Here is a 26,738-nt window from a genome sequence, read left to right on the forward strand (position 1 = left end):
ACCTGGAAAAATATGCCTTGATGCTTTCTACATATTGTCACGTTACAGCTACACACTTCAATGCATCTTTTTAAAGGTTAAAGGAACAGGAAAAAAGCTTTTTTTTAAAAAAAAAAAAACTGGTATTTTATGTATTTTGCAATTCAGATTCAAATTATTTAAAATTGTAAAGAAAAAATAGTACCAACCACAACTTTCCACCTACTAAACGGTGCTATGAAGCAGAGCTGAAAATTAGAATTCTTTTATCTAAGATAGACAGCTGTTGCTATGTGACATCACTGTGGACAAACTATCTGGCTGCTAGCATGTCCGTCTCTGACACTGAATCGGATTTCGCTACAGAACTAAATATAAAACCCATCCAGCTGTACCACTTTGAACCCGTGATACAGAGTGCAGAATCTGCTGAAGAAGATCTGAGGAAGAAAATGAGGAAGAAAGCAACCCAGACAGGAATGCTGAGAGGATAGAAAATGCAATATGGTGGGTAGCAGTTTGTTTCATTTTCTGCACATTCTTTTGGTTCGTGATGTTGCGGAAAAAGGTCCCATTATGGCCACTGCAAATAGTCCCGCTGTGGTTGCTGTGTTTTTGCTTTCGGGACAGTAAAATATTGATGCAGATGCATCAATATTCCTTCAGGTAGTTTCTTTTGGGCGCAAATCTGTATAGTTATGTTGTAAAACCTTTGTCTTTTTGGTGCCTTCCAGACTTTGCAGTCCCAGACTCAGATTAGTCTGCTATGGCTTGAGCTCCGGCAGACATTTTTAAATCATCACAGTATGATGAATCTGCACATTTTAGTTAAAATCATAGACTTGTTTTTGTTTTTGCTGTTCCTCATTGTCAAACTCACAGTGAAGGGTTTCTGTATCTTATGTTTTCTCCTACATATAATGTTGATTTTAAGTTATTTAAGTGCCCAAAGGTCTGTATTATTATTATTATTATTATTATTGTTGTTTTCATTTTTTTCATGTTAACATACACAACATTCCATTGTGTATGTTTCGGAAAACTAATATGTAGCCCTGCACCAATTGTGCAACTGAAGCCATACAATGCCCCATTTCAAATCCCCAAAAATTTCATTTAAAAGCAAAATCTATGTCTATCCAGTAATCCAGTTTAGGTGCTGTATAATAAAGCACTGAGGCTTCAGTTGTTTGACCGCAATGATGTTGTGGTCAAACACAACATCACTCTGCCTCCTTCAACAGTTTGGAAGGGAAATTCAAACTCTGAATTTCATACAGTTTGTGGAATCTGGCTTGTTTTGGCCCCACTTACAAAAATATCTAAACATTTAAAGGATAGTCGTACCGCATATACCATAAAATATCAAATTATGCAGATATTTGAAAAACTAAAGAGGCCTTATTTGAGTTGTAACAAGGAGAAATAATAAACCAATAAAGAGAAATAATAAACCAAGGCATACGGGCTAAAATGAAGAACATCTAAAACATTTTTACGCAAAAATGGTTGAATGTTTTAAAATTGTTTTACACAAAAAGGTTAAAAAAAATTAAAAAGACTTTTCTTTCTCTCTTTTACTTCGATGAGGGTGCATGAAACCTGATGGAAAAATTTTATCTAATTAATGCTGATTTGGTGCATTAATTAGATGTACCAAATCATCTAATTAATTTGGTGCAATTTGGTGTGTAGTATTACTGTGAAAATACTACACAGTATTTTCTGTGTAGCTAACTCTACACATTTGAATGAATCCAAAGTCATTTGATGTGATGTTGGCCATATCTCACTCTTTGTTGTGTCAGTTTCAAACGGCATATTTGAGAACAGAGTAGAAGAAAGAGTAATATAAGGAAACAATGCAAAAGAAAAACTTGACAGCAGGAGGACGCCTTTGACCACACCATGGAGCTCATCATCCTAACTGAACAAGGCATATCTTTTTATTTATTTCCTACATTCCAATCAAACACAGACTGAAAAAAGGTCAATGTTGAAAAATTAGAAATGCATTCCTCATCAGCCTCTCGAGCTGCCAAAACAGCTCCCTGAAGTGATGACTTTCAAAGTTAAGTGCGCCTCCGCCTCTCTGACAATCTTTGTTTTTCACCCTGGATTGGTGCAGACTTGAAGAGATTGGAAGAAAAAAAAAAAAAAAAACAGATCAGACTGGGGAATCCACCTATCACATTATTGCAGCGGCTAATTTAGAAGAGTGCTACAGCTGAAGAGGGCCCAAGGTCAGTGTCACTGCTAGTTTGTGATGACCAGAGCCACTTAGTTCGTGACACTGCTGTGATGAGAGAGCACTAAAAATCAAATACTAACAACCAAATGGAGACAATCTTTTTCTCATTTATGCTGTAAGAGCAAAAAAAAAAAAAAATACAAATGTTGCATTGTAGGATTTATGGAAAAGTTGCAAAGCATTTTTTATTACTTTTATATCCTGAAAAACGCTTCTCAGCACTAATAATGCATGATTAAAAGAATGTCCATCCAATTTTGATCAAATATCAATTTTAGCTACCAATTAAGACATCTATTGTCTCCTTTCCTCACAAAAGGAGCTTTAAGCATCGCAGAAGAAAAAGACTGAATTACCAACCTGACTAGATACAATAGTTCAAAAGGGTTCCACACACCATTTTGTACTTCTGTGGTTTTTTGTGCAAGACTTTTTTTTTTCAGTATGTAATTAGGTGTATTCCATCGGCAAATGTAAATTTGATAAATAATATTTGTCAGCATACCGATATTCGCGATTGTTCAGTGGTAATCTGCATCTGTCATATTTTTATTACTCACTTGACCATGATGGGGATCAGAGTCCCAATTTTCAGAAAATAATTTTCTTTTATTACGTGAAGGATGTATGTGATAAAATGCACATTTTAGACAATTAAGTGCAACTACCAACTGCCGTCTAAAGTTCTTGTCTAGCTAGGTCGCACCAAATCTACAAGGTTCATCATTTCTAATTTGTGTTATTTAATGGCTTTGATAAACAGTGAAACAGCAATTAAACACAGAAACAATCTAATTATATTGGAAATAAAATTATTCTGAATACTGCTGAGAAATTCACCTAATCTGTTTGAAGAGACCTTTAAAGGGATGTAATGACGTGGCACAGGGGAAAGTCCCTGGCTTTGGAACATCAAACCAGTTGTCAGCTGGTTCTTTATAGCATCAACTTAGGACTAAGGCAAAAACCTGAGACACTGGCACTGACTTTAATAGCTCTTTATAGTGTGTAGTCTGGGAAAGTACAAATATTGGACTGAGACTCCGTATCGACAGATGCTTGGTCTTAAATGATCAATATCAGGTACAACCCCTGGTGTAAACAGTGTAATTTCCACCTCAAAGGTGGTAACATTATAACATGCTTCCTTTGTGTAAGTCAAAAGCTTTCTCCCAGAAGACAAAAGTTGCTGTTCCATCTGAAACCGTAATGTTTTTTTAAACTGAATAACCTTTGCAGTGCAGCGGTTATTTCTCTGGATTGAGTCACGCCGGGTGTTGTTTTTCCATTTCTTTTATGAGGTTAATAACTAAAGGCAAACGGCAAAATCCCTGTGACGCGCTCGCTGTGCTTTACATTCATGTAAATGCTGAACTCGTGTTTGTTTGTGTTTGTTTGTCTTGTACATGTGTCTGTGTATGCACATCCATTGATAAGAAGTCTTGAGAGGCGCAGTGAAGGGCCATGCCCTCCTCTCCTGTGCTCTCTCCTCTCTATCCTGGCTAGCAGGCTGTCCTCATTACTGTCAGTCAGCATCAGGTTTAGCAGTGCCAGGCTCCTGCACAGCCCTCTGTCCTTTCTGCCCTGCCAGCACTAGCCTGCCTGACTGCTGCCATTGGTAAGCATTGTAAGAGCCCCCCTCAATCCCCTAGAAAACCTAATTACTCTCCACCCGCAACCAAGGAGACCAGAGCAGAAAAGACGAGAGGAAGAGGAAAGAGGAATCACACACACATCCCCTCCATTTATAAGCGCTCTGGCAATTATTCAAACAAAAGAAATGTGTGTTCATATTATATCTGCGGCAAAAAATAATTACACTAGCATTCACTTTTACAAATCATTTATCTTTCCATTGAAGCATAAATATTGGCTGAAAGCACTGCGAGAAAAAATAAAGAGAACACAAGATACATTTAGGAAGTGTAAAATGGAAAAAAAAAAAAAACATGCATGAATCAAACTAAGCATCGCTTTGACTACCCGTTAACTGGGTCACTCAGTTGGTGATTGTGTCTGACCACCAAACAAACAGTCATTCATATGTCTCTGCTCTGGCCCCGTTTTCATCTGGAGCAGTTCCACCGAGGCCGCTGAAAGCGAAGGAGCTGACGGGTCAGGGATTTAAACCCATCTCCAGCTTCGACACAGCAGCCATTACCACGGAGGGAGAAAAACTCCTTGTGTCATTCCCTATCTGAGGGCGGGTTTGTTTATGTTGCCTCCATGGCTCTGTTTTTTTTTTTCCTTCTTCTTCAGGTTTGAGAGGAGTGTGACAGTGAAGAATTCCCATCAACTTGCTTGTCACTTTTCTGACATCTTAGTCAAAGTTTTCTTTGGTTACATTCTGACTGCATCTTGGTCTCTCTCCCCGTCTCGACGCATTTAGTGTCAGTTGTAAAATCCATTTTCAAAAGTGCATTCAGAGAGAAAGAAAAAAAAAAAAGAAAATATTCCTTCAGCTGGACTTCTTGGTCGCTCACCGGAATAAGACCTGTGCTACACACCTTGAAATCCAATGTCGGCTTTAGATAATAGCCTGCACAACATAACATTCTCCAACACTGTGAGGTATTTACACACCAAAAAGACCTTGAGGAAAAAAAAAAAAAGAGAAAGGAATGTGTAATATAGAAAGAGCCTTCTATCATAGCTGAAATGTTAGGGAGGGCTCATTGTCATGAACTGTGATTCTCATCAAAGATAATGACGCGGCATTCTGATGCATTACACTGTAGACTTTTGTCCTTGAATATTCCCTCGGACTCGTGCAGCTGCACTGATCTGAGTTGGAACGGGAAGCTGGTGCTTTTAATAAACTCGCAGGGACATTCAAAGGGACTGGCAGCTACAGCGGTTTCATTTTCCCAGCAGTGAGCTGTGTCATTTAAAATAAGGATCATTTTGAGGAGGGGAATATCATATTGCTAAATCTAGATCAAATAACTGAGGAAGGCGCAAGGCTGGATTTACAAGGCCTTGTAATCTTTAAAGACTAAGAACAAAGTGCAGAAAATTGAAGAGAGAGGGTACGACATGAGACGCAGTGAAGAAGGATGACAATGACAACGACAGACAAAGCAAAAAATAAAAATAAATGTTTGAATGGAGACAACATCTGGTGCCTCGTAAAAGTGAACCTCTACGTTTTGTCACATTACGCTTCAATAAACTTTATCTGAATTTTAGGAGATTAGCTCATGTAGAAATCTTTTACAAAACTCCACAAATTCAAGTCAGGTTGAATGGACAGCATCAGTGAAGATCTCAGTTAAATATAGCTATGGACTTTGACTGGACCATTCTAAAACAACATGAATATAGGTTTGACCTCATCTGACCAGACAACCTGACAAATGGCAGCTGGCAAACTGCAAATTTCCCGCCACTTTTGAAAAAAGCCAGCTGTTTTGAATTAGGGCTGCATAATATATTACAAGTTTATCAGGATTGAAATATCACTGTATGCAACATTATAAGTGCAAAAAAAAAACATACCTTGAAAAAATATTGGCTAATTAGACAACGTCCTAATTTTCTGAACTAATAATGTAATTGGTGATGCTTGTTTAGTGCAAAGGGGGATGATAAGGATGTCCTGGTAAAGTTATTAGCCAAAGCTCCAGTGTTTCATTAAAACAGAAGATGTAGTCAGTTGCCTTGCTGTCAATAAAACCATGTAGTTGTGATTACCATCTTGACATAGACAATTTTTATATGATGTCACATGTTTTCTTAATATAACTGTTTACACATTGCAGGTCTATAAACATTCAGCTGTCGAATAAAGTCTAACTCCAGCAGATTTCCACTTCTGACATTCATGCCAGTGGTGAACAGGTGAAAGGTCAGAGTTGGAAACATAGCTAAATAGGAGGAGAGCGAAATATATATTGAATTTAGCTCAACTGACTTTGTTATTACAGGCTTCACCTGTGATATTGGCACCCATGATTTTCCAATAGTGAGCTGCCTGACCGCCTAATAAGAATCAACTTACTAATTTATTTATATTTGTTGGATTCTGTTGTTTTTCTCCTGTTTGCAATAAATGCTTAAATACTTAAATTAGGTGGCTTCTGAAGGTAACTGACTAAACTTTACTTATGAGGGACTGAAACAAATGCATGTCACACTTTTAAGATTTATATTTGTATAAAAAACAAACCTGAAACTTCTTAACCTTTTCTATTTGCTATCACATAAAATCCCATTATAATATAATAAAGATTGAGGCCATATAGGTGGAAGTACAAATGCTTGATACTGTGAATTTTTTTAACACAATAGAAAAGAACAGTAGAACTAAATCAAACTTGTATCCATCATACATTTTTGTATTCTATACAACTTCACAACATCTGGCATTTTTATTTCCCAAAAAGCTTGAACATAAAGCACACAAAGTTCCTGACAGAAATGTGTGGTGTGCAGACAGGTGGAGGAGGTGGTAGTGGTCAGTTTGCCATTGAGAGAAGAGTAGATAGAAGAAAAAAAAGGGGGGGGAGCAAAGGGATGAACAAGTGACAACCAGAGACGAGTGAGACAAGAAGAGGGAGAAGACAAAACAGTTGAGGCACATAAAAAGTAAAATTTAGAGAGTGCCTTAATGGTATTTCTGGCTTGCCATCCACCTTTACCCTAATCGTTATTGCCAATACTGTACTAACTAAGTTTTCTTTCTTGGAGCTGAATGAGAATTTTAGGGAAGAAGTGTCAATGCAAACAAAACAAGCATCTTCCTTCAACTGTTGTTCCAGCTGCTCTTCTGCAGCACACATCGATTTATGAAACAACAGAGCCTTCTTTCTGCATCCCAAAGTCCGCTCAGCAGGTCACAGAGGTGACTCGCCCGACTCGGCCTGCACGGCAAAATCCCTTTGAAAGGTGCAACGAAAGGGTTACGCCCGGTGCTCAGTAAATCAAAGCTGCTCCCTCCTTTCATTTCCATAACAAGCCATCAGAACTCATCTCCCACTGAAGTGGCCACAGTCCCACTGGCAATTAAAATCATGCTGGGACATGTTATGCTTGTGTGTGACTGCACTGCGAGAAACAAAACCAGCGGCGGCAGCAGCGGTAATGACGCCGGCAGCTGAGTGGTAAATCTCGAGCGATGTCGGCAGAAACCGTCTTTGATTCCTCTGAAAATAAAATTGAAAAAAAAAAGAAAAGAAAAGAAAGAAAACAAAAACTGTGTCCTCTTTTACATATTTCAGTTCAGGTCTTACTAGGAAATATCAAACAAGGAGGCTCAGAGACTGAATTATCTCATCTCTGTCTCCTTTACCACATTTTGTACACAGTTGCTAAACTAAAACGGGAGGGTGGGTTGTTTTGGTGTGTGCGCGCAGCATGTATTTTTGGGAAATAGAGAAAAGCAAGGATCTTAATACCACACTTGTTTGTAGAAAGCTTCATAAATAATTACACCTGATAAAATGAAAACATCTGCTAATAATGTTTTCATTCACTAAACCAAAAAAAATTTATATATTGGAACAAGAAATTACTTATTTATTTTGTTTTAAATTAGTTTCAAGCATCCGCTTTGATCACTGGATGATGCGAATGAAAACCTGTCCAATTCAGCTGAAAAAGCGATTGATCATCACACCTTACAATTACTTCACAGCTATTAATCCAAGCAGTTCATGAAAACCATAATCCTCTGTTTTTACACTTGCCAGCCACTTATCACATCTGCTAAGCAATTTCCAGGTGTGAACTGAGGGTAGAACTTTGAACAATGCTTTGGAGAGCAAAGCAATGCATGATGACGGCTGAATTCAGTTCATCCTTCCTGTGTTTGTATCCACGTTGAACAGCAACCACTGCAGGGACCACCATCCAATATGATCGGTTTTAGCCAGTAAGCCGGCGGATAAAGAACTGTTTATTTGGTGTGGAAGTAAATGCTAAGATGCTGAAACCTTTACAGAGGAATCCTGGCATTCTGAAGCCACGTCCAGCTGCCTATCTAACAAAGCCTTGGCTATCCCCAGACAGGCGAGGAGGACGCGAGGCATAAATGAATGTGCATAAAGCACTTTGCATCACATCATGATTGTTTAATCCTTTCATTCGCACCTGTCAGTCATCCTCAGATGCAAACTAATCCTCGAATATTTGCGGGCCAGCCTATATTGATATCTTTTCACTTTTTTTTTGTTCTTGTAAGCACAACCTCTAAAAAAAAAAATCTAAGATTAGGTAATGTAGGAGAGCATTATTCATTTGTAATGTATGGCATGGTCTGCATTTCCTTAGTCTGTTTTCTTTGATTGACAGGGCCGCTGGTTATCTCCACTTTGTGCCCTTTACCAATACTGTGTTGCAAATGGATACAAAACCATAAGATTCCTTAAATCATGCAAACATATGATTCCCTAAAGGCAAGTTTAAATGTTGGGAGGAAAATCTACTGTGTGTGATCTTTACTGTACTTCGCAAAAGTATTTTTACTCCTCTTTTTTCATAGATCTTTCTAAATTTCACATGATAACCCTGAGCAAAATTGTGTAAGGCTGTGAAATGAGAGATAAATGATGCATGGCAAATATGAGTATGAAAAGAATTTTGAAGTGCGGCATTTAATCACTTGTGTTCTGATGCCCTTAAATAAAATCCAGAACAATTACTGGAGTCCACCTATATGAACTTTAATCTCAGTATAAATACTCTGTTCCGTGAAGGCCTTGGGGGTTTGTTGGAGAAGATTAGTGAACAGGCAGCAGGAAGACCAAGGAACACAGCAGACAGGGAAGGGATAAAGTTGGGGAAAAACTTAAAGCAGGGCAAGGTTCTTAAAAAAAATCCTAAAAAACAATCTGAACATGAACACACCACTCTTGCTACATAAATGGTGGTAGCATCATGCCATGGAAATGCTTCTCTTCAGCATTGACACTGATGTCAGTCAAAGTTGATGGGAAGATGAAGGTGGAAGTCAATCTGCCATCAGGGCAACACTCTAAACAAACAGCCAAAACTGATGTGGAATGGTTTAGGTCAAAACATATTCATATACTGTGACCTAGTCAAAGCCTTGAACTATAGCCAGTTGATATTCATTGTGTTGGTCAGTCACATTACATTATAATAACACATACTTAAGCTCGAAGCTACTGTGGTCAAAATGTTCAATTGGTTGGGTTGAATACTTTTGCAAAGCATCATAAATAATCTACTCTGTAACGTATTCCCACAGCAATTGTTCGGTTCACTTTTTACAGGTTTGTGTAGCTACAGAAATTGATTTTGTCTTAAATGTTAGACTATACTTAACTACATTTCAGCGGATGTGTGAGTTTTAATATATCCTAATGACTGATGTCGAACACCCTTGAGTCTGTTTTCTGTTCTCAGCAGTCCATGTTTTGGGGCAGTGTCAGGAATGTCTGCTGATACAAGTTGGCTTTTTTTCCCCCTCTGATCCTGTCATCCCGGCACAAACACCCGCGCTTGTTTACAGTGAAATGTCCTCCTTGTTCACCTTCACCTCCTGCCTGTTTTTTTCAGCATTACGCTACGTGATGTACATACTGTATAGTTTTACCATATTGCAGCACCGAGCAGTGGGAGGTCACCGGCGAGGTTGGCGCCGAAGCCGCTGCTAACTCGTGAAAACGCCGATTTGCTCTCCAAAGCCAAAGCTACTGAGGTACCTGCCAAGCTGAGCTTCTTTAAAACAAAAAGGCAACCTATTCAAGCAGCCAAGCAGGCAGACAGCAGAGGCAAAAGAAGGGACAAAAGAAAGCTCATTCTAGACAGAGAAGAATTTAAAAATAGGAACATCTGAATGGGTATTCTTTCAAGTCTTAAACCAGCTGAATCTAAAATACAAACCACTGCAATGTTAATCTATTGGGTTTGATCCAATTGTTTTAAGAACCTTTTTAATCCACTTTCAGTAAAACCATTTTGCTATTCTCATAAGATAGATTTATGGCTATTTAACAATTCATTGTAGTAGTGTTTTCACAGTGTCATTATAGTGCCAGTTATGGAAAGTATGCGTTAGAAAATAATGGTGTACTTTCCTTTTAAGTTGTTGCGAAAGTTAGCATAATGGTTAGGAAGAAAAATATAAGCAGAAACCCACACAGCAAGCTGACTCACTTGTTCGCCTAATAATTGGATGCATCATCAAACATCCGAGTTGTTGTATTGCACCTTCAACTTTTATTAGCAAAGCTCGGATGAGATGAAGTTAAGTCGATAGGCTTGCCATGTAAGAAAAAGTGGAAAAACACCGGTTGTTTCTCAGCTGCACGCCGATATCCTTAAGTCACAATGTGCTCTGACTCTAAAAGCTTCCACTGCCAATTCCTTATTTGAAACGTGAACAAGTCTTTAACAATGCCCCTCTTTGTGATCCAGGGAAAAGGAGAAAATCTATTATCGATTTCCACCTGGTTTAGGTGGGGGAAAAAGCCCCTGAAAGCGATGCTGAATGGCGCTACAGTGCACTGCGCCATAGCTTGCACATTAATGGCTGGTGGATGGTGTGAGGGGGCATGTCAACAAAGCCCCTGACTACTCCACCGCGCCATCTGCACATGCTGAATATTTAATTGTCGATGGAAGCGCTCAAGACCAGTAATCAAGAAAAGAAAAGATAATACGCATCATGAAGAGCCTGTGTGACAGTTCCTGCATGATTGGAATATGGCTTATTTCTTCAATCACCCATTGTTTCAGTGCTAATTGTGACAACTTCTGCATGCATGCCACACAATAAAGATATTTCTAAATCACTCATGTCATTCAGGCTCATTCAACTCTGGATGTGACAAAAGAACTCCGACTTGTAATTCAGCCAGGAAGTGTAATTCATCACTGTCAGATGAGGAGTCACCATTCAGTTCAGAAAAATGTATTCAAGGAACTATCAGCCTAATCAGTTAAAAATAAAACTTGCCCTTTAATTTTAAATGTGTGCCACCAAAGACATTTTAACAGCTAACAAAAGACAGGAGCATCTTAATTATTTTCATCCCAGCTAACAGAATTTAAACTTATTTCAAACAGCAATGCACTGCTGCCTTAAAGAGGCAGTAGAGCTCGACTTCATACCACTGCAGCAACGGGACTGAAAACCGCATCAGGAAAGAGTAATATTACAGAAAAGCTGCCAGATTTAAAACACTACAGAAATAAAGAAAAATAATGTATTCTTTCATCACAGCTGAAACCTCCCCCTTCATCATCTGTAGGGGTAATTGCTTCAGTAAAACAATATGGCCAAGCTGAGAACAACAAATCCAAACTCAATTTTTGTTTCTCCTTGTAAAGGTTGTGTGAGCACAATAAAACTTAGCAAGCAACATGACGCATGATCACTTTCTAGAAGCGCTGCTAAGTGAGAAATTCATTCTTACCTTAGGCTGGGCGCGACGGGGAAAGGCAACCTTAGGATCAATCTGAAAATGAGAAGAAAACGACACGTTTGTTGTAGATGGAAGAAACATGTCCGCAAATGGACCACAAGTACAGCTGCTCACAAAAGACACAATTTTTGTGATCGAGAATAAAATTTCATTAAATTTAATAGGGGTTTAAAAAATAGAGGAAAATAGAGCAACGTCGCCCTATTTTTCTGCAATTCTGAGAAGTAACATTGGTGCTCAGCTAAAGAGAACAGTGAACAAAAGGCTTATGGTATTGAAAAACATTCAGTGGACAGATGACCCCAAAATACATACTTTGGTTTCAATACACAGATAGTAAAACGGAAAATACCATTTTCCAGCATACTAATGTTATTCTAATGGTAAAACACAATAGTATTAGTGTCATGGTTTTATGCCATTTAAAAAAAAAAAAAAAGAACGGGTAATGAGAAGATGATACCGACACCAATTTATTTTATTCAACTTTCCCGCAGTCACTTAGACCCCACATGTTTTTTACTCTGTGCACACTCCGGTGTACGGAAGAGTATTAGGGCCACCGAAAAAAAAATTTCTGAGATTAAAGTCAGAATTCTGACTTTCTGACTTTAATCTCAGAATTCTGACTTTCAGAGCTGAAGGTGTAAAGTTTCTTCAAACTAATGTAAAACACTAATCACAAATTTAAAAAAGTTGATTAAGGAAGTTACACTGGATAGGCTGATATTATCTTGTCATTCATATTTAATTCTGCATTCCTAAACTAAACAGATTAGATATACTTTTAGTCCTTTACACTATGTAAAGATCTAGCTCTGGATAAATCTGTATGTTTGCAAAAATGCAGAAAATCCCATAGGTTAAAAAAAACATTAAAGCACCACAGTTAAGTTAATTGGCACTTAACTATATCAAATATTTATAATGAAGTCAGCATGATGATCATTTATTGAGACAAACTGGTGGTTGCACAGTTTTCTTTGCTGTCTGCCATGTTTAATACAGCCATGTTTTAAATGTAAACCAGGAATATGCTTTTGGTTTTTCACATTCCCTGCCATGTGACAATTTAGTCCAATTTAACATAGCGTGCTTTCTGAACTTCCACAACCTAATTAAAGTTGTAGTTTGTTTTCTCTAAGAACAGATTGATTCAGGAATCTCCGCAGCTTTCACAGAGCCATGCTGCAGTCAAACAATTCAGCAAAACAAATGGCAAACAGCACTTAAATGTTGTAGTATATTAAATCACTTCCTAACTCGGTGTACAGTTTTAGTCACGAGTTCATTTGCAAACTGCTATGTAATGCCCCGTGCTAAAGGCTTTATCACTCAGTACATTAATCCCAACTATGTAACAGCGTGGTATTTAAATTCACAGATGACCTACTACCTTACCTGGGCTCCTTATAAATGATCCAGGTATACAGATTTGCAGAAATACTGGTTTAATTAGGAGAAGTTAGGCTTGTCACTCATCAGGACAAAGCATGTAAAGAGAAATGACCATTACCAGTGACCTCATTACTTTACGCTGCTAATTATCTACAACGGAAGGAGCTCACAGAAACATTTCAGGCGCAGCATTTATTCCGTTGAGCAACGTACTTTGTGAAACCTCACAATCATTATTAATAATTACTGTGTGCGTCTTTAGACCAAAACATTCATGCTACCAAATTATCTCATAGTCATGAAACCTTTTAATAATAACACCCCCCAAAACCAAAACAAAACAAAAGGGAGGAAAAGTGAGCAGATCAGCCACAGCAAGTGTTCTGCTGGTCATGGTCACACCAGAGACTCGCTTTTTATTTTAGGCAGGAATCACTGATTGAATATGACAGGAAGAAAATGAGAGTCTGAGGCCGGTGACGCCTCCAGATATTGCCAAATAACCGGGAGGATGCGTCAGATCAGCCTGTTTCTCCATCTTGTGCTTGTTATCTCATTAGCTTCATTTTCCTCATTAATTTCTGTGGTATGAAGGTATGTTGTGGGGGTGGCGGTGGTTGGGGGTTGGGGGGTCTCATCAACCTTGCACTTACAATGAAGAGCAGTGAACTGCCTCAAACCACAATGTCTGCCTAAATTGTCCTTGGCTGAATACAAATGACTTGAAGGATGAACATCTCCCTGTTTGTTTCATAGAACCCTTTTAACAAGGTACTATGGTTCCCCATAAATGAACTTGGCTATATATAAATGAGTGAGAAATTTTTTGCATTTGTGAAAATTACTCCATTGGCACAGATGAATTTATTTAAGAAAACCATAATACGCCCTGCTGAGGAAAACAATTGAAACAAAAGACACCATCTGCACGGATCAATTAAGCCATTGACATTGACTGCATTTCAATCAGCTTGAAGGGAATCCATGATGTGCAATGTCACCGTCATCTTTTCTGCCAGTCTCACTTATTACCGTTATCGTTGTAAATCAGGTCAGAATGAGAAATGAATTCAATAACACCTGGGCACGGTAACCCCGCTTGTAATAAATTTCATTTAAAGATTTGTTTTAGCACTTAGCCCCAGGCATAACCAATTCAAACTCAATTATTTTTTTCTTGCACCCCGTTTGAGCAAAGACAACAGATTATGTTCTGAATACCAAAGTCCTATACCTGGTAATATATCTTACATTTTAGGTTTACGTTCAGACAAAATACACATATATTTATATCACGCCTTTGACAATCATGGAGACTAAACCGATTGTTTTTGAACTTGCTGAGATTATGTCTGTTCTCTACATGCACAAGCCAGCACTTAAACACAATGGATAATTAAGGTTAGTTTTCTGCTGAAAGATGAAGCAACTAAACGCACAGAAATCTAGTAAAATGATACTTCAATTATTTAAATCACACTTAGAGGAAGGAAATAAAAATTAGGCCATGAGAACACCCTATGAAATCTTTGCAGGCGATCTATTTTTCCAAGGCTGTACATTTATATAATGATATTTATATACAAAGTGGCTTCATCAGAGGCAGAGCTAGTACATGCATTCTGATTTGCACTGGATAATGTAAGCATCAAAACCGAAATGTTGTGTCAGTTTCACCTGATACTTCCTTTCTGGAGCTTTTTCTTTGTTATGTAAGACACTTAGGTTTAGGAACAGCTAAGTGGACCTGCAGTGCATTTGTTTCAGTGGTATTACATGCACTTGAGTATACTTCCTAGTGTTCTTGCACTCATGTTTCTGCAGTACTATATATTTTTCCAATAAACATCTTGAACTTAATATTAATAAGGCATGATTAGCATATTTTCTGTACTTGCTGTTGTCTAAATCAGCATTTTTTTTCTTCTCATGATAGAGAAGCCGATTATTGAATGGTTTTCCATTAAATTTATGCAAAACGTTTTAGTATATTGTGTACCGTATTTTCCACACTATAAGGCGCACCTAAAAACCTTAAATTTTCTCAAAAGCCTCCGGTGCGCCTTATATATGGACCAATATTGAGCCACAACAGGTCTCGCAACTACGGTAAGCAGCCGCCGACTTCATTTTCCCCCGTAGAAGAAGAAGCGCGCGGTGCACGCTGGGTTTTGTGTAAAGACCCCAAAATGGCTCCTATTAAGAGACACGCTTACGACGCAGAGTTTAAGCTCAAGGCGATCAGTCACGCAGTTGAACACGGGAATAGAGCAGCAGCGAGAGAATTTAACATGAATGAATCAATGGTGCGGAAGTGGATATATATTGTGATCGCACTAACGTTTGATTTACCGTAACAATATCAGACTGTTTTTTACGTGTTTATTGAATCGAGGAAAAGTTCCCCTCCACTATATGTTATACCTTGGTGTTGTTAAAAGATAAACTGTCACGAAAATACCACTTCACTTACTTTACCTCGGGAAAATAATAAAACAGCTGTTTATTCATTTTGGGCATGAACGGAGTTTTCAGAACGCTGGTTTGTAATCTATTAATAAAGTTTGACTGACTTTATCTGACTATTTAGTTAACATTCCCTTTAGCGCAGTTTAATCTAATGGATGCATAACGTAACCCCAGCCTCTACTGTAGAGTCTATTCTATGCGCCTTATAATGTGGTGCACCTTATAGTGCGGAAAATACAGTAACTTTAAATGTATACTGGTATACCTTCTACAACAGATCTGTCAAAAATATTTCTAAGTGAAAAAGATATGCAAATCTCTAAGGTTAGCAGTTTATTTGAAGGTGAAAGAGGCGTGTATCTAAGAAGATAATCAGAAAAAATGTTTCTGAAAAGTGAATAGAATATCTAAAGAATATCTTAAGAGTTTTGAAACTCATGAGTCCAGCAGATTGTGCCTAGACATGCACTGATCATTATGTAAGTGGTTTTGTCAAGTGCTGACCTGCACTACCAATTATCTTTGATTCTGAAATCTTTTTAAGAACTATATTTAGCAGAATTAAATGTATTTCAGCTATGAGTGGTCATTAGTTATTTATATTAGAAGAAGAGGCGATGTCACGATCTGTCGGAGATAAGAGTGTTTTCTGTATAGTAGGAGTTTACTGTTATTTAAAAAAAAAAGACAACATGACTACAGAGATTACTTTTTATGATGTCCTTAGATTTCTATAATAGCAAAAGTGGTTACCATTAGTTACTAAACACTGAAAATGCCAATATTAAAAGTAGTGATGTCAATCAATTACAAATTCTAATCAAATTAATTGGGTTGTGTTTAATCACAATTAATCACTATGTCTAACTTCGTAAGCTTGAAATGTAACTATGCACACATTTAAATTAAATGTGCAATTAAAGTGCAAGCAGTTATTAGAATTTTTTGTAGGAGAAAGCAAGTAATGTAGTCTCCCAGTACTCAACAGAATCTAAGGAAAACTTACTCCCCTGCACATGCATAGAAGTAGTAGCAAACTTGTTCAGGGGACAAATCACAAATAAGATATATTTTATTTTATAGTACTTGGATGGCCCACTCCTTACAGATGCTGCCCTGAGCAACTGCCCATATAAAAATGTTTAAGAAAATGTTTTTATGTCTTAATTTTGCTATAAACATTCATTTAGAAATGTCCCTCTCCATTCCTTTCCTATGTACATTGTGCGAGGAGGCGGCAGTCGCTTGCCCTCATCCAGGTTTCATTAGTGTCGATCATGGCTTATGAATAAGAGGATCAAAAATATGAGTCTGAATGACTTGCAGCTGGAACAATTGTACTGTTCCGAAAAAAGTTTTCTTCTGGATGAAAATGCTTCAAACTCAAAATAAGTCCAAAGTTGCTCTTCCAGCATGTTTACTAAAGCCAAAAATCAACTTCGATCCCAGATCTTTGTGACAGCTCTCATTGTTTACAATTATTCTCACTATCTACTGTCTCCTTACAGCCCCGCTTACATCAGTGACCATGATGTTCACTACACAGAAACACTAGTTTTGTTCTCTTGCTTTTGGCACACAAAGCTGTATATCTGTATGAAATCCTCCACTGGATAATCTCATTATATCATCCATAATATTTTTCTTATGATAACTGCACAGTTGTTGAAAAGGAAATGCACTTAGTCGTTTACATTAGAGAGCTTTTGAGAACTTTATGACTTTGTCTTGTTTCAGTTTTAAAAACCTCATTGACCCTTTGGGTCTTCCTTGTTCTGTAGCAGCTTCTGCGCTGAAGAGTGTTGTTTTCAGCATTACCTGATGTTCTTAGTTGTAGTATGTTAACTGATCAGAAAAAATGTGTTTATGTTTGAGTTTACAACCAGTTGGCCATCAGCAACAGCATTTCTACTTCTGCCACAGGTTACAAACAGGGAGGTAAAAAGCTGCCAAAGGAACCTAGCATAACATCTAAGCCACTGCATACTTAACTGGTTGTCAATGTTCATGAACCTAAAATCAGGTGTTGTATAACAGTGCAAAGAGTAGGGATTACAGAGGAAAAAATACTACCAAATATCAGTTGGTTAAGTTTGAACATTTGAATATAGTAACTTAATTTGAAGATGAACAAAGAAGAAAGCATCCATCTCTGGATGTACAAAGTGTGTCTTTTTTTCTTTTTACCAAAAAGGGTTCCTTAAAGTTTGCTAGTTGTCATTAGTAGCTAGGCCAGAAAACTGTACTTAAAATCCAAATAGTCGGCCTCTTTTGGCTCCTCTGATCAACCAAAGTAAGACATCAAGACATCTATTTTGACTTCATTTCAACAACCACTTTTTAACTATATTTACCCTTTCTATAAAAGGAAGATGACATTTCTATGTCAATTCAATGAAAATTTGCTTGGAGGTAACAGCAACAGAATATTTTATTAACCCCATACTGTATTCCTCCACCTGAAAAGAATATCACAAGAAGAAATCAGACTTGAAGTTAAGTGAACAATTTACCTTGACCTAAATGGAACAAAAGCATGGCAGGCTGGAAGATGAGACCATAGTATCAAACAGTTATTGAGAGGAATTACGTAGCTGAAGGAAGAAAGGGTAAAAATGTAAACAATAACATCAGCCATGTCTTCACCCACTGTTGTTCAATAATGCACAACAAAATGACAGTTTTTACCCAGGGCAAAATCTTTAACGCACACCTAGTAAATTACATGTTTTTGGTGAGAAAATATTTTATCTCTTATATAGATTTGGGTATTATTATTACCAGCAGCTGTTATCAACAGCTGTCTATACAACGTATGAGGTCCTTTTTTTCCATTTATTCAATTACTCTAGCAATCTCATGGTAGCAGAACCTGTTATGTACAATTGACTGGCATCCACTAATGTGATGCCATTTTCAAAGAGCTCTGCAATTACAGTATGTGTGCCTTTTTGCAATGTGAGTGCCTCAGATAAATCTTAACTATCTAACCAGTCTGCACGGTTCAGTTCATACGGCGCACATTACTGACATGGTAATGATGTGCTGCTGTTGAGGCACCTTATGTAGCTGTAGCCGAAAGCAAAACGGAGCTTTCCAGTGAAGCACTTTAATATATTTGCTCCAACTCTATATGGTACATCAATGCAAGACTTTCCCGAATTAAGTTCTGATACAGCTTTGTTATATGAACTCTCAAAGAGCAAAAGTGAATTTCCTCGAGACATTATACAACCTGATATGTCAACATAAGAAATGAGAGCAGACCAAAAGGAATTCCCCACCAAACAGACCATCTTTTATCTTCCGCGGCTCTGCGTGTTACTAGAGGGTCTCTAAGGGCTGCTTTTGCATGCAACTGTGGGAGATCAGGGCAGAGAACCAGCATATATCTTAAGTTCACATCATACAAAAGGATTTCATATATTAATGCAGCTCCTGGGTAAACTCTCTTCCTCTCTTAAGACATATCGAAGCTACTGTGATGATGTGGTGTTTAAGCTAAAAGGAAAAAGCCTTATCAAAGCTCACAGCTTCTTCCTAATAGGAGAGAGAGCAGGTCCACAGGTGTGCATATGCGATAGCAACAGAACAGACACAAAATTAAAATGTCATATCTGGGCTGTCGATCTGTACTGATTTTTTTGCTGTGGAATAACATCTTTTAAAAAGGAACAGTTTGTTATGATCCCAAAATTTGCAATGAGGGTTTAACCGATGTCATGCTCTGTGAGCAAATTGTCACCCTTCCACATTCTAAAAAAAAACAAACATCATAATGATTATGATCCTGACTAATATTTCAAAGTTACAACATCACTGCCTAGACAAACATCCAGCGATATGTACCTGACAAGCGACAGATCCTCCATGTGCTAATACTGCCATCTCCCTTAATTAACTGCAGAAGATGGAGCACCTGCTATACTTAAACACGAACAAGTCGGTTTAGCTCACTAATTTGACTTTATGTCTAAATCCTATCAAGCCGCTGCTCATCCATCCCTCCGCTCCAGATTTCCTCATCGGCTGTTTTTCTGCTTAGACCTGAAACATCAAGAATGTCAGGACAAACTGACTTGAGGTCAGTTACAGCTAAAGTTTCCAGGATTTAAAGAAAATTAGAAATCACAGTGCAAACCAATGTAGCTGAGCTTTGAAAGTTGGAATAATGTTAAGACAAGAAAAATCAAGAAAAAACACTTAATTTCCATTTAGAAATATTTGTAGTATCGTCAGCCTGAGGTTAATCTTTTATACGCTCTAAATTATTAAAGCTGCTTTAAATAACACAAAATATATATAAACCACCCAGCAATCAATCGGTTCCCTTATACATTTTTCATCTGTTACTTGCGAAACTGAAAAAAATATGTAACTGTGATCTCTCTGGTTCACAACACCCTGCCTTGAAACATCTTCTTGAACAGATGCTATGGGTTGCTTCTATCTGAATTGAACTAAACATCATGAAAAATGGTAAATATGTTCTGAATTACCAGCATGTGAGTTTCAAAACCCTCCGGCTGTGTATGCCCATATGTCTCATTCGCATTCATCCTTCCCTAAGTATTTTCATAACCGGACAAAATACAGAGGATGAACAATGAAAAAAAACAGGAGTGGAGAGGTAAAGGCCTGTAGTTTGTTTAAAGTAGCTTAAGTCTGTGACTCAAATCTGTAACTGGTGGAAAATTTGCTTAAATTAGGATTCCTATCATTTTGCGAAATCTTTTGGTTAGATTCGCTTTTAAGAAATATTATTTGAAACTGCTGGTCAGAATTGGTCAGAACACCCCTGCAGTTTAATTGTATCATTCAAGACACTTTAAAAAGCAAATGCAAATGAACCAATTTCACATGATTGGGATATTTTATTAAAAGGTCACACAGTTACTGTTCCTTAATTTCAGCTTCAGGAACAATTATTCTTCCTGGAGTCGTTCCTGGCTTTATTTTATGCCTGATATATAAACTGATGCAATGAATTCTAGGAATGATTCTTTAGTTTTCTATGTTCGCCTTATTTTAGAGCATAGCTTACTTAGTTCAATGTACATTAAAACATCCTCTCCAATCTGCCATAGATGTTTTTATTATTTTCTGAGCATTATTTTCTTAATAGTTTCTTTTCAGCTTTACACCATTTAAAGTTCACTTTCTAACAGAGGACTTCAAAATCATTTATATTTTCCTGTAGGACGTTGTTTTTGTTCAGTAAGATCATTTCTGTATGTTCTGCACAGAAATTATAGCAAACCACCACCAAACCACAAATCCATAATTTGAGTGACATAAACTTCTGTTATGAGGAAATGTATCAAATTGATCAAATTCATCTAATAAAAATGTAAACTAAGTTAATTTAACCAGTAATCTAGATTTCACCTTGTTTTTAGTGGTGGTTTAGAAATGGCTGCAGCAGACTCTTGCACCACTAAAGATGTTTATTGCTGGTTCGACAGCATGCAATGCTAGGTCCTTTTTTGTTGTCTTTGATTGAGATACAAATAACCTTGATAACCTACTGGAGATAATAAATGTCTCTTTGTGGAGGAGCAGCTGTGTGACTAACTGCTGAAGAAGCAACAAACCAACTGAGCAAACCAGGTGAAGATGCATGGATTGTGGAGGAGGCTCGGCAGCAAAAAAATATTATTTAGAGGTGAAAGTACACACACTGTATGCACAAAAGTAAACCAGCTGTGATTTTGGTTTCCAACTGTTTACATTAACAACTTTAAGTCGAGTTGAATGGACGGGCAGGGAGAGCAGCGACCATCCTTACATTCAAATTAGGTATCAGTGAGTCTGCTCAGAAGCCTTTAACCAACCGGATGCCGTGACGCATGTCTGCGATAACACCTGAAGCTGTTATGGAAGCAATAGACCTTTTTCATAGGAACCGGAAACATTTCCAAGACAGGTGGAAAACATTTTGCTTGCTTGAGTCAGATACATAACTTGCATAACTGACAGTAAAAAGTGTAGTGGTGCTTTCTGAACTTTTCTTCTCGGTCCTGAAGTTTGCCCCATCATCAGCGTAAGTTGCTTATCTGTGTCTATCATTTTAAGCTCAACATTAGTCAGTAATTCTGTAATATTTTGTTAGTTAACATTTTTTTCCACAATCTATTTGTTCATAGAATCAAATGTTGTCATAGCAAAGTGCTGGCTGGATTACCATGAAGACTGAACACACCTTCTGGGCAAACATTGATGAGCAAGAAAGGCTGATTCATTAGGGAAGTCCTAAAGAAACAATTTTATTTCACTGCATATTTCATATATATGTATAAAATAAAAATTAATTTGTAAAGTAAACAAAACTAAATACAATGGTACTAAATAAAGCTATATGTGAGAAAGTACTAAGTCTTACCTATTTGTACGGGCTTGACAGAATGTTAAAACTTTTAATGTTGGAAATAACAAAAAAGAAATTTCCAGTGTACTGCTGACATGACTAAACTTGCTCACAGTCATTCCAACTCCAGCCACTCACTTCTTTCAATGTTACCAGGGACAAAAAGGGGGCCTATAAGGATTTCTTTGAGCACTATAAAAGTGGGAGACTTGTATCAAATCAGCATCTGCAAACACATCAAGAACTATCCATTTTTTGCTGGCCCGAATTTTTTTTTTTTAATTCTTCCTGCTACTGCTGTGCAACTTTCTAAAAGATATGATAGATCCTAACGCAATGCCATCTTGATAGTGGAAACGTTAAAAGTACAAAACAGCCCAGCAGATAAAGCAAAGTGACAAATGGCAACAAGGACAACGCAAACAGCTTGTGCTTTTTTGCTGCACACGGATGAACAACTGCACTAGAAACTAGAAAAGAACAGTTTCAACATAAACCAATGCACATCAATGATAATGTCATCCATGACTACCAACACCTGCAAGTAACGAAACAATAATAAAAAAAGCATACTGATATAATTTGCGTATGATTTCAAGGTCACTTATTGCACCTATAATTATAGAACCATCTGTGAAATTTAAGTATTTCAGAATATTGTTGACCAACTTGCCATTTATAAAATAAAAAAGGCCAATTAATTAAATTATGATCATAAAGGCTATGCTTTCCAGAACCAGTCATTAACATGTGCCAACCAGGTGACAATTTATCAATCTTGGATTTGCCTCTCTTCCTTTGAGAGACAAATCCACTGGCTAGATCTCTGTCTTTTTTTTTTTTTTTGCTTCCTTCTGAATAATAAAAGAAACAAAATACCTTCCATATGTCTAAATAAATATGCGTTGATTTTGAAGGTGGAAAAAACTGGCAGAGTTAGGATAAATAAACGGGGAAACATCTCAGAGTATCAAGAAACCGGAAGGTGAGTTGGGAAGCAGAAATGTTTGGTTTGATAAGTAATGATGATCTGGTGTAAGACCTTAAAATGTCACAGTTTGGTTCTCAGGGTTAGGAACTGTCAGATATAAAACATATGACACAAGTCTGCCAACTATGACCTCAAGGCTAGAATAGGTGTGATATATACACGACAACTCATTAGTTGATGAAAAACTAACTTGCATGCTTTTATAGTTAATGTAATGTATAATGATTCTACCAGTATCACAAATGGCAATTTAGATAACCAATAGTGCATTTTATCTTGATTAAACAAAAGGTCATCAGTAATGACATTATTTCCCTTTTAACAGCATAGTTTTTAAAAAAAAAAGGCTGAAAGAGCTTTTGTACCAGACCAAGAATAAAATCTTCAATCAATGACCATGACCTAAACAAAACTGTGCTTTGAGAATAACGTATTAGCAGGTCATCGCTATAATCCGGTGAATATCTTAACGGACTAATTAAAACAGCTGGAGGAATTTAACTGTTTCTTCCTGCCACTATTCACAGGGTGCCTTCGGGCAAGGCAACAGAGCAAGAATGCCTTCATTTATCAAGCATCAGCACAAGACTGGAGCTGCGCTGGCCAGCTCCCAGGTGTGAGTATATATTTTTCCTTTTTTAAATATATATATGCAGTCCTCCTCCCCCAATACCGACCTTTGCTGTAAGTATATATGCTGTCAAACTGTCACAAAGCTGTTCATTCAAAATGTCAAACTTGAAGTTATCAAACTGCTCAGGATTCAAAGTATGTTTGAACCGCTTTCCCCCATTCCCATTTAAAACAGCCTCTTAACGTATCTGAATATAGTCCCCTCTATGGACGCTGTTAGTGTTACTTATTGGTAATTTCACCTTGCCTTCACTCTACATAAAGGCACTGTATGGCTTTATCGCCCATTTTCCCATAACACTGTAATAGAACCGATAGGGCAGAGGACACAACAAATAAAATGTTTCTTCGAAGGAAGGCTAAAATAAACCTTCACGTGAAGACTGGGGGAACTGATCTTTATTGAAGGAGGGAAAAAAAGCCTCAAACAAGGCAATTTTTTTTTGCTTTTGAGGTCAGATTTTATGCATAATTTTAAAAAAGAATAGAAAAGCATGTTTTTTATCTTCTTTTTTTCAATTTAAAAGTAGCACAAATACCAAACCCACAAAACCATTTAAAGAAGTGAAGCCTCGAAAAAAGAGCTATTTTGAATGCCATCCAAAAAGGTCAATGTCCCCAATAAAAAAAGGAGCAGCTAGACTACTACAAACCTTGCAGTTAAAAGAATTGCTAAAAATGCTGGTTCTACTGTCCACTGTACAGCGACCCTTTTAGAATGGAGAAAACAAAAGCATAAATTACCACTGAAAATATTCTCCACATTTTCCCCAGGTGAAAAATATTTTTAGTTTTTTTTAACATAACAATAAATAATAATAATAAATCTGTCACACAAACACATTTCTGGAATGTGCATTTGCTATTACATACACTCTGCCTCCAAATCTGGATATTAAGAAGAAGAAATCCCTGACAAATTTAATTCCAGCTTAATCCCATCTAATCAATCACTGTAAAAACCTCTCTAAAATCTTTTATTATTTATCTGATGACAAATTTCGAAAATCTAACACGCCTCACAAAATTTGAATGTATGTGAATCAATTTGCTTATTTAAGGAAGTCAGATGGCTGAACTCTTTTTCAAGCATAATAAATGTTTGCAACATAAACCATCTAACTCGTCGCTGCTCATTGATTGCCACCATGCTAATACATTTATCCGATGTAATTATATTTTATTAAATTCAATAGATAGTTTGAACAGCATGTTGGGTGTTTTAAAAAGATTAGTATGGATTGTAAACGCAAAAACATTGTGTAGGGGGACTATACATCAAGCTCATTCTTTTTAAGCACATGATCGGTGCATCAAAAATGATCAAACTGAACTCAGAGACAGCGCGCTCTTTTGTGCCCACAGCAGATGCGTAGACGCTGCACATGTGGCAGCACAGAAAGAGGGGGGCGTGTCAGCCCCATCTTTCAACCACACAAGTAAAAGTGAATACATCCATGTTTTTTTTCCTGTAGCTTGTGCACATTTTAGCCAATGCACCTGACTTTGACTGAAACAGCCTGTTAACCTTAATAGGTGCTTGGCCAGGGAGCCCCAGGCAAAACGGAAAAAAAACGTCACAGTTGGCAAAACACATCAGAGACAGAACATGAATAAAACTCTTATGTAAGTGCAAAAAGCATAAACTCACCGTCTTTGAGTCTAATTCGTGGTGCTGTTGAGCTAAGACTTTATCTACACTGGCAGCATCTGTAAACGTAACAAACCCAAATCCTCTGCAAAACAGAAACACAGAGAAGTTTAGAATTTTTATACACAGAAAATTCACTCAAAAATAACATTTTAAATTGTTTTGCCCAAAACAAGTATTAGGAATTTTACATAAAGTTAAAACAAGGTGAAAGACAAAAATCATAACATTCATGTGACCTTATTACTGTTGCAATTATTTTTTTTTGTAAATATATCATAGCAGAAATTTAAAACAGGCACGGGGATCAGGGGGGGGGGGGGGCAGCAGCGCTGAACATTATGTGGTGTGTTACACAGTGAGACGACGCTCCACCAACATTGTGGTGCAGTCACAAAGTCAATGTCAAATTGCAATCGGCCGCAGCTTTACAGCAGCGAGCATTTAAGCTTATCTGGCTCGCTGTGAAACCACACGCAGGCGCGCGCGCAGACAGGGACACTCGGTGACGCGCGCGCACGCACGCACACACAAGCTGGATTAATACTAAACACGGTCAAAGTAAGCGATATCGTCATGTGCAGTGGGAAGGAAAAGTAGGGGAAAAGCCCTGTATTTACCTTGAACGTTTTGTCGTGGGGTCTCTCATCACCATACATTCTCTTATTTCTCCGAATTTACTAAAATAGTCTCTAAGGCTGTCTGTGAACAGAGAGAATATGTCGGGTTATTTGACAGAAAACATATGGGAACGCTGTTGTCACTGCATTTCAAATAAAAAAGGAAGGGAAGGGGGGGGGAAAGAACACCTCGCGATGCGCATAGGGGTCGAATAGAGGACTTCAGATGGACGGAGATCAAAAATAACATCGTGCGCACACACACTACTGAGATATCCCATCCAGAACACTACTGCACAGACAGGGCACACATTCGCACATACACCGCCAGCAGCTAACGAGCACTCATTCACAGCGACAAAAAAAAAAAAACCAATAAGAAATATTGGACACGGCGACAAAAGAGAATAACAGTCTCACCTGGTGAGGTTTGCCAGCTGAGGCCACCGATAAACATTTTACTGTAAGGGGAAAACACAACAGAAGTGAGTCCAGATGTCAGTTCGGCCATTTTGACGACTAACTACTTCTAAAAGCGACCTTAAAGGATAAAGGGAGACTATGAAAGCACATTCGCGCTTAGTAATTACTCTCTATCTACATAAAAGGGGGAGGCCACTCTCGCTACAAAGCTGTGGTGTTTAAAACTGCATCGGGGAACGGACCCGTGCACGGGTTTAAGTGCGTACTGCGCGAGGACGAATCCAGCACGGCAGCCGAAGTCCTCTCCAAGATGTTGTAACATGAAAAAAAAAAACGTACCTTAGGTTTAAATTTAGAAAAAGATTCTTACCCCGGATCATGTTGTGAATCATTTAGGCTTCCGGACGTGGCTTGACTCCCGTCTCCTTCCATATCTATTCCAAACTATAGAGGCTGGGACTACAGTAACAGTGACAGACACACACAGATAGGGCAGGAGATATGCAAAGCCCCGCTATGAGAATATTACTGAGCCGGGAATGAAAGCGTCACACGTGGGATCAG

The 26,738-nt window shown here is 37.8% G+C and overlaps 1 protein-coding gene across 5 annotated transcripts in view; it reads right to left on the bottom strand.

Moving 5' to 3' along the window:
* The window catches only part of msi2 (musashi RNA binding protein 2), a 299,781-nt gene extending 273,043 nt beyond the window's left edge, over nucleotides 1–26,738 (bottom strand). For all 5 annotated transcript variants that reach the window (XM_023342231.1, XM_023342229.1, XM_023342230.1 and 2 more), the window contains exons 1-5: nucleotides 26,545–26,738; nucleotides 26,172–26,212; nucleotides 25,752–25,833; nucleotides 25,132–25,216; nucleotides 11,614–11,655 (exon numbers count right to left, since the gene is read on the bottom strand). In XM_023342231.1, coding sequence (XP_023197999.1) covers nucleotides 11,614–11,655; nucleotides 25,132–25,216; nucleotides 25,752–25,833; nucleotides 26,172–26,212; nucleotides 26,545–26,606 — 312 coding nt within the window. In that variant the 5' untranslated portion in view covers nucleotides 26,607–26,738. The remainder of the gene's footprint in view (nucleotides 1–11,613; nucleotides 11,656–25,131; nucleotides 25,217–25,751; nucleotides 25,834–26,171; nucleotides 26,213–26,544) is intronic.

The sequence above is a fragment of the Xiphophorus maculatus genome, chromosome 11, assembly GCF_002775205.1.
Source record: "Xiphophorus maculatus strain JP 163 A chromosome 11, X_maculatus-5.0-male, whole genome shotgun sequence".
Taxonomy (NCBI): domain Eukaryota; kingdom Metazoa; phylum Chordata; class Actinopteri; order Cyprinodontiformes; family Poeciliidae; genus Xiphophorus; species Xiphophorus maculatus.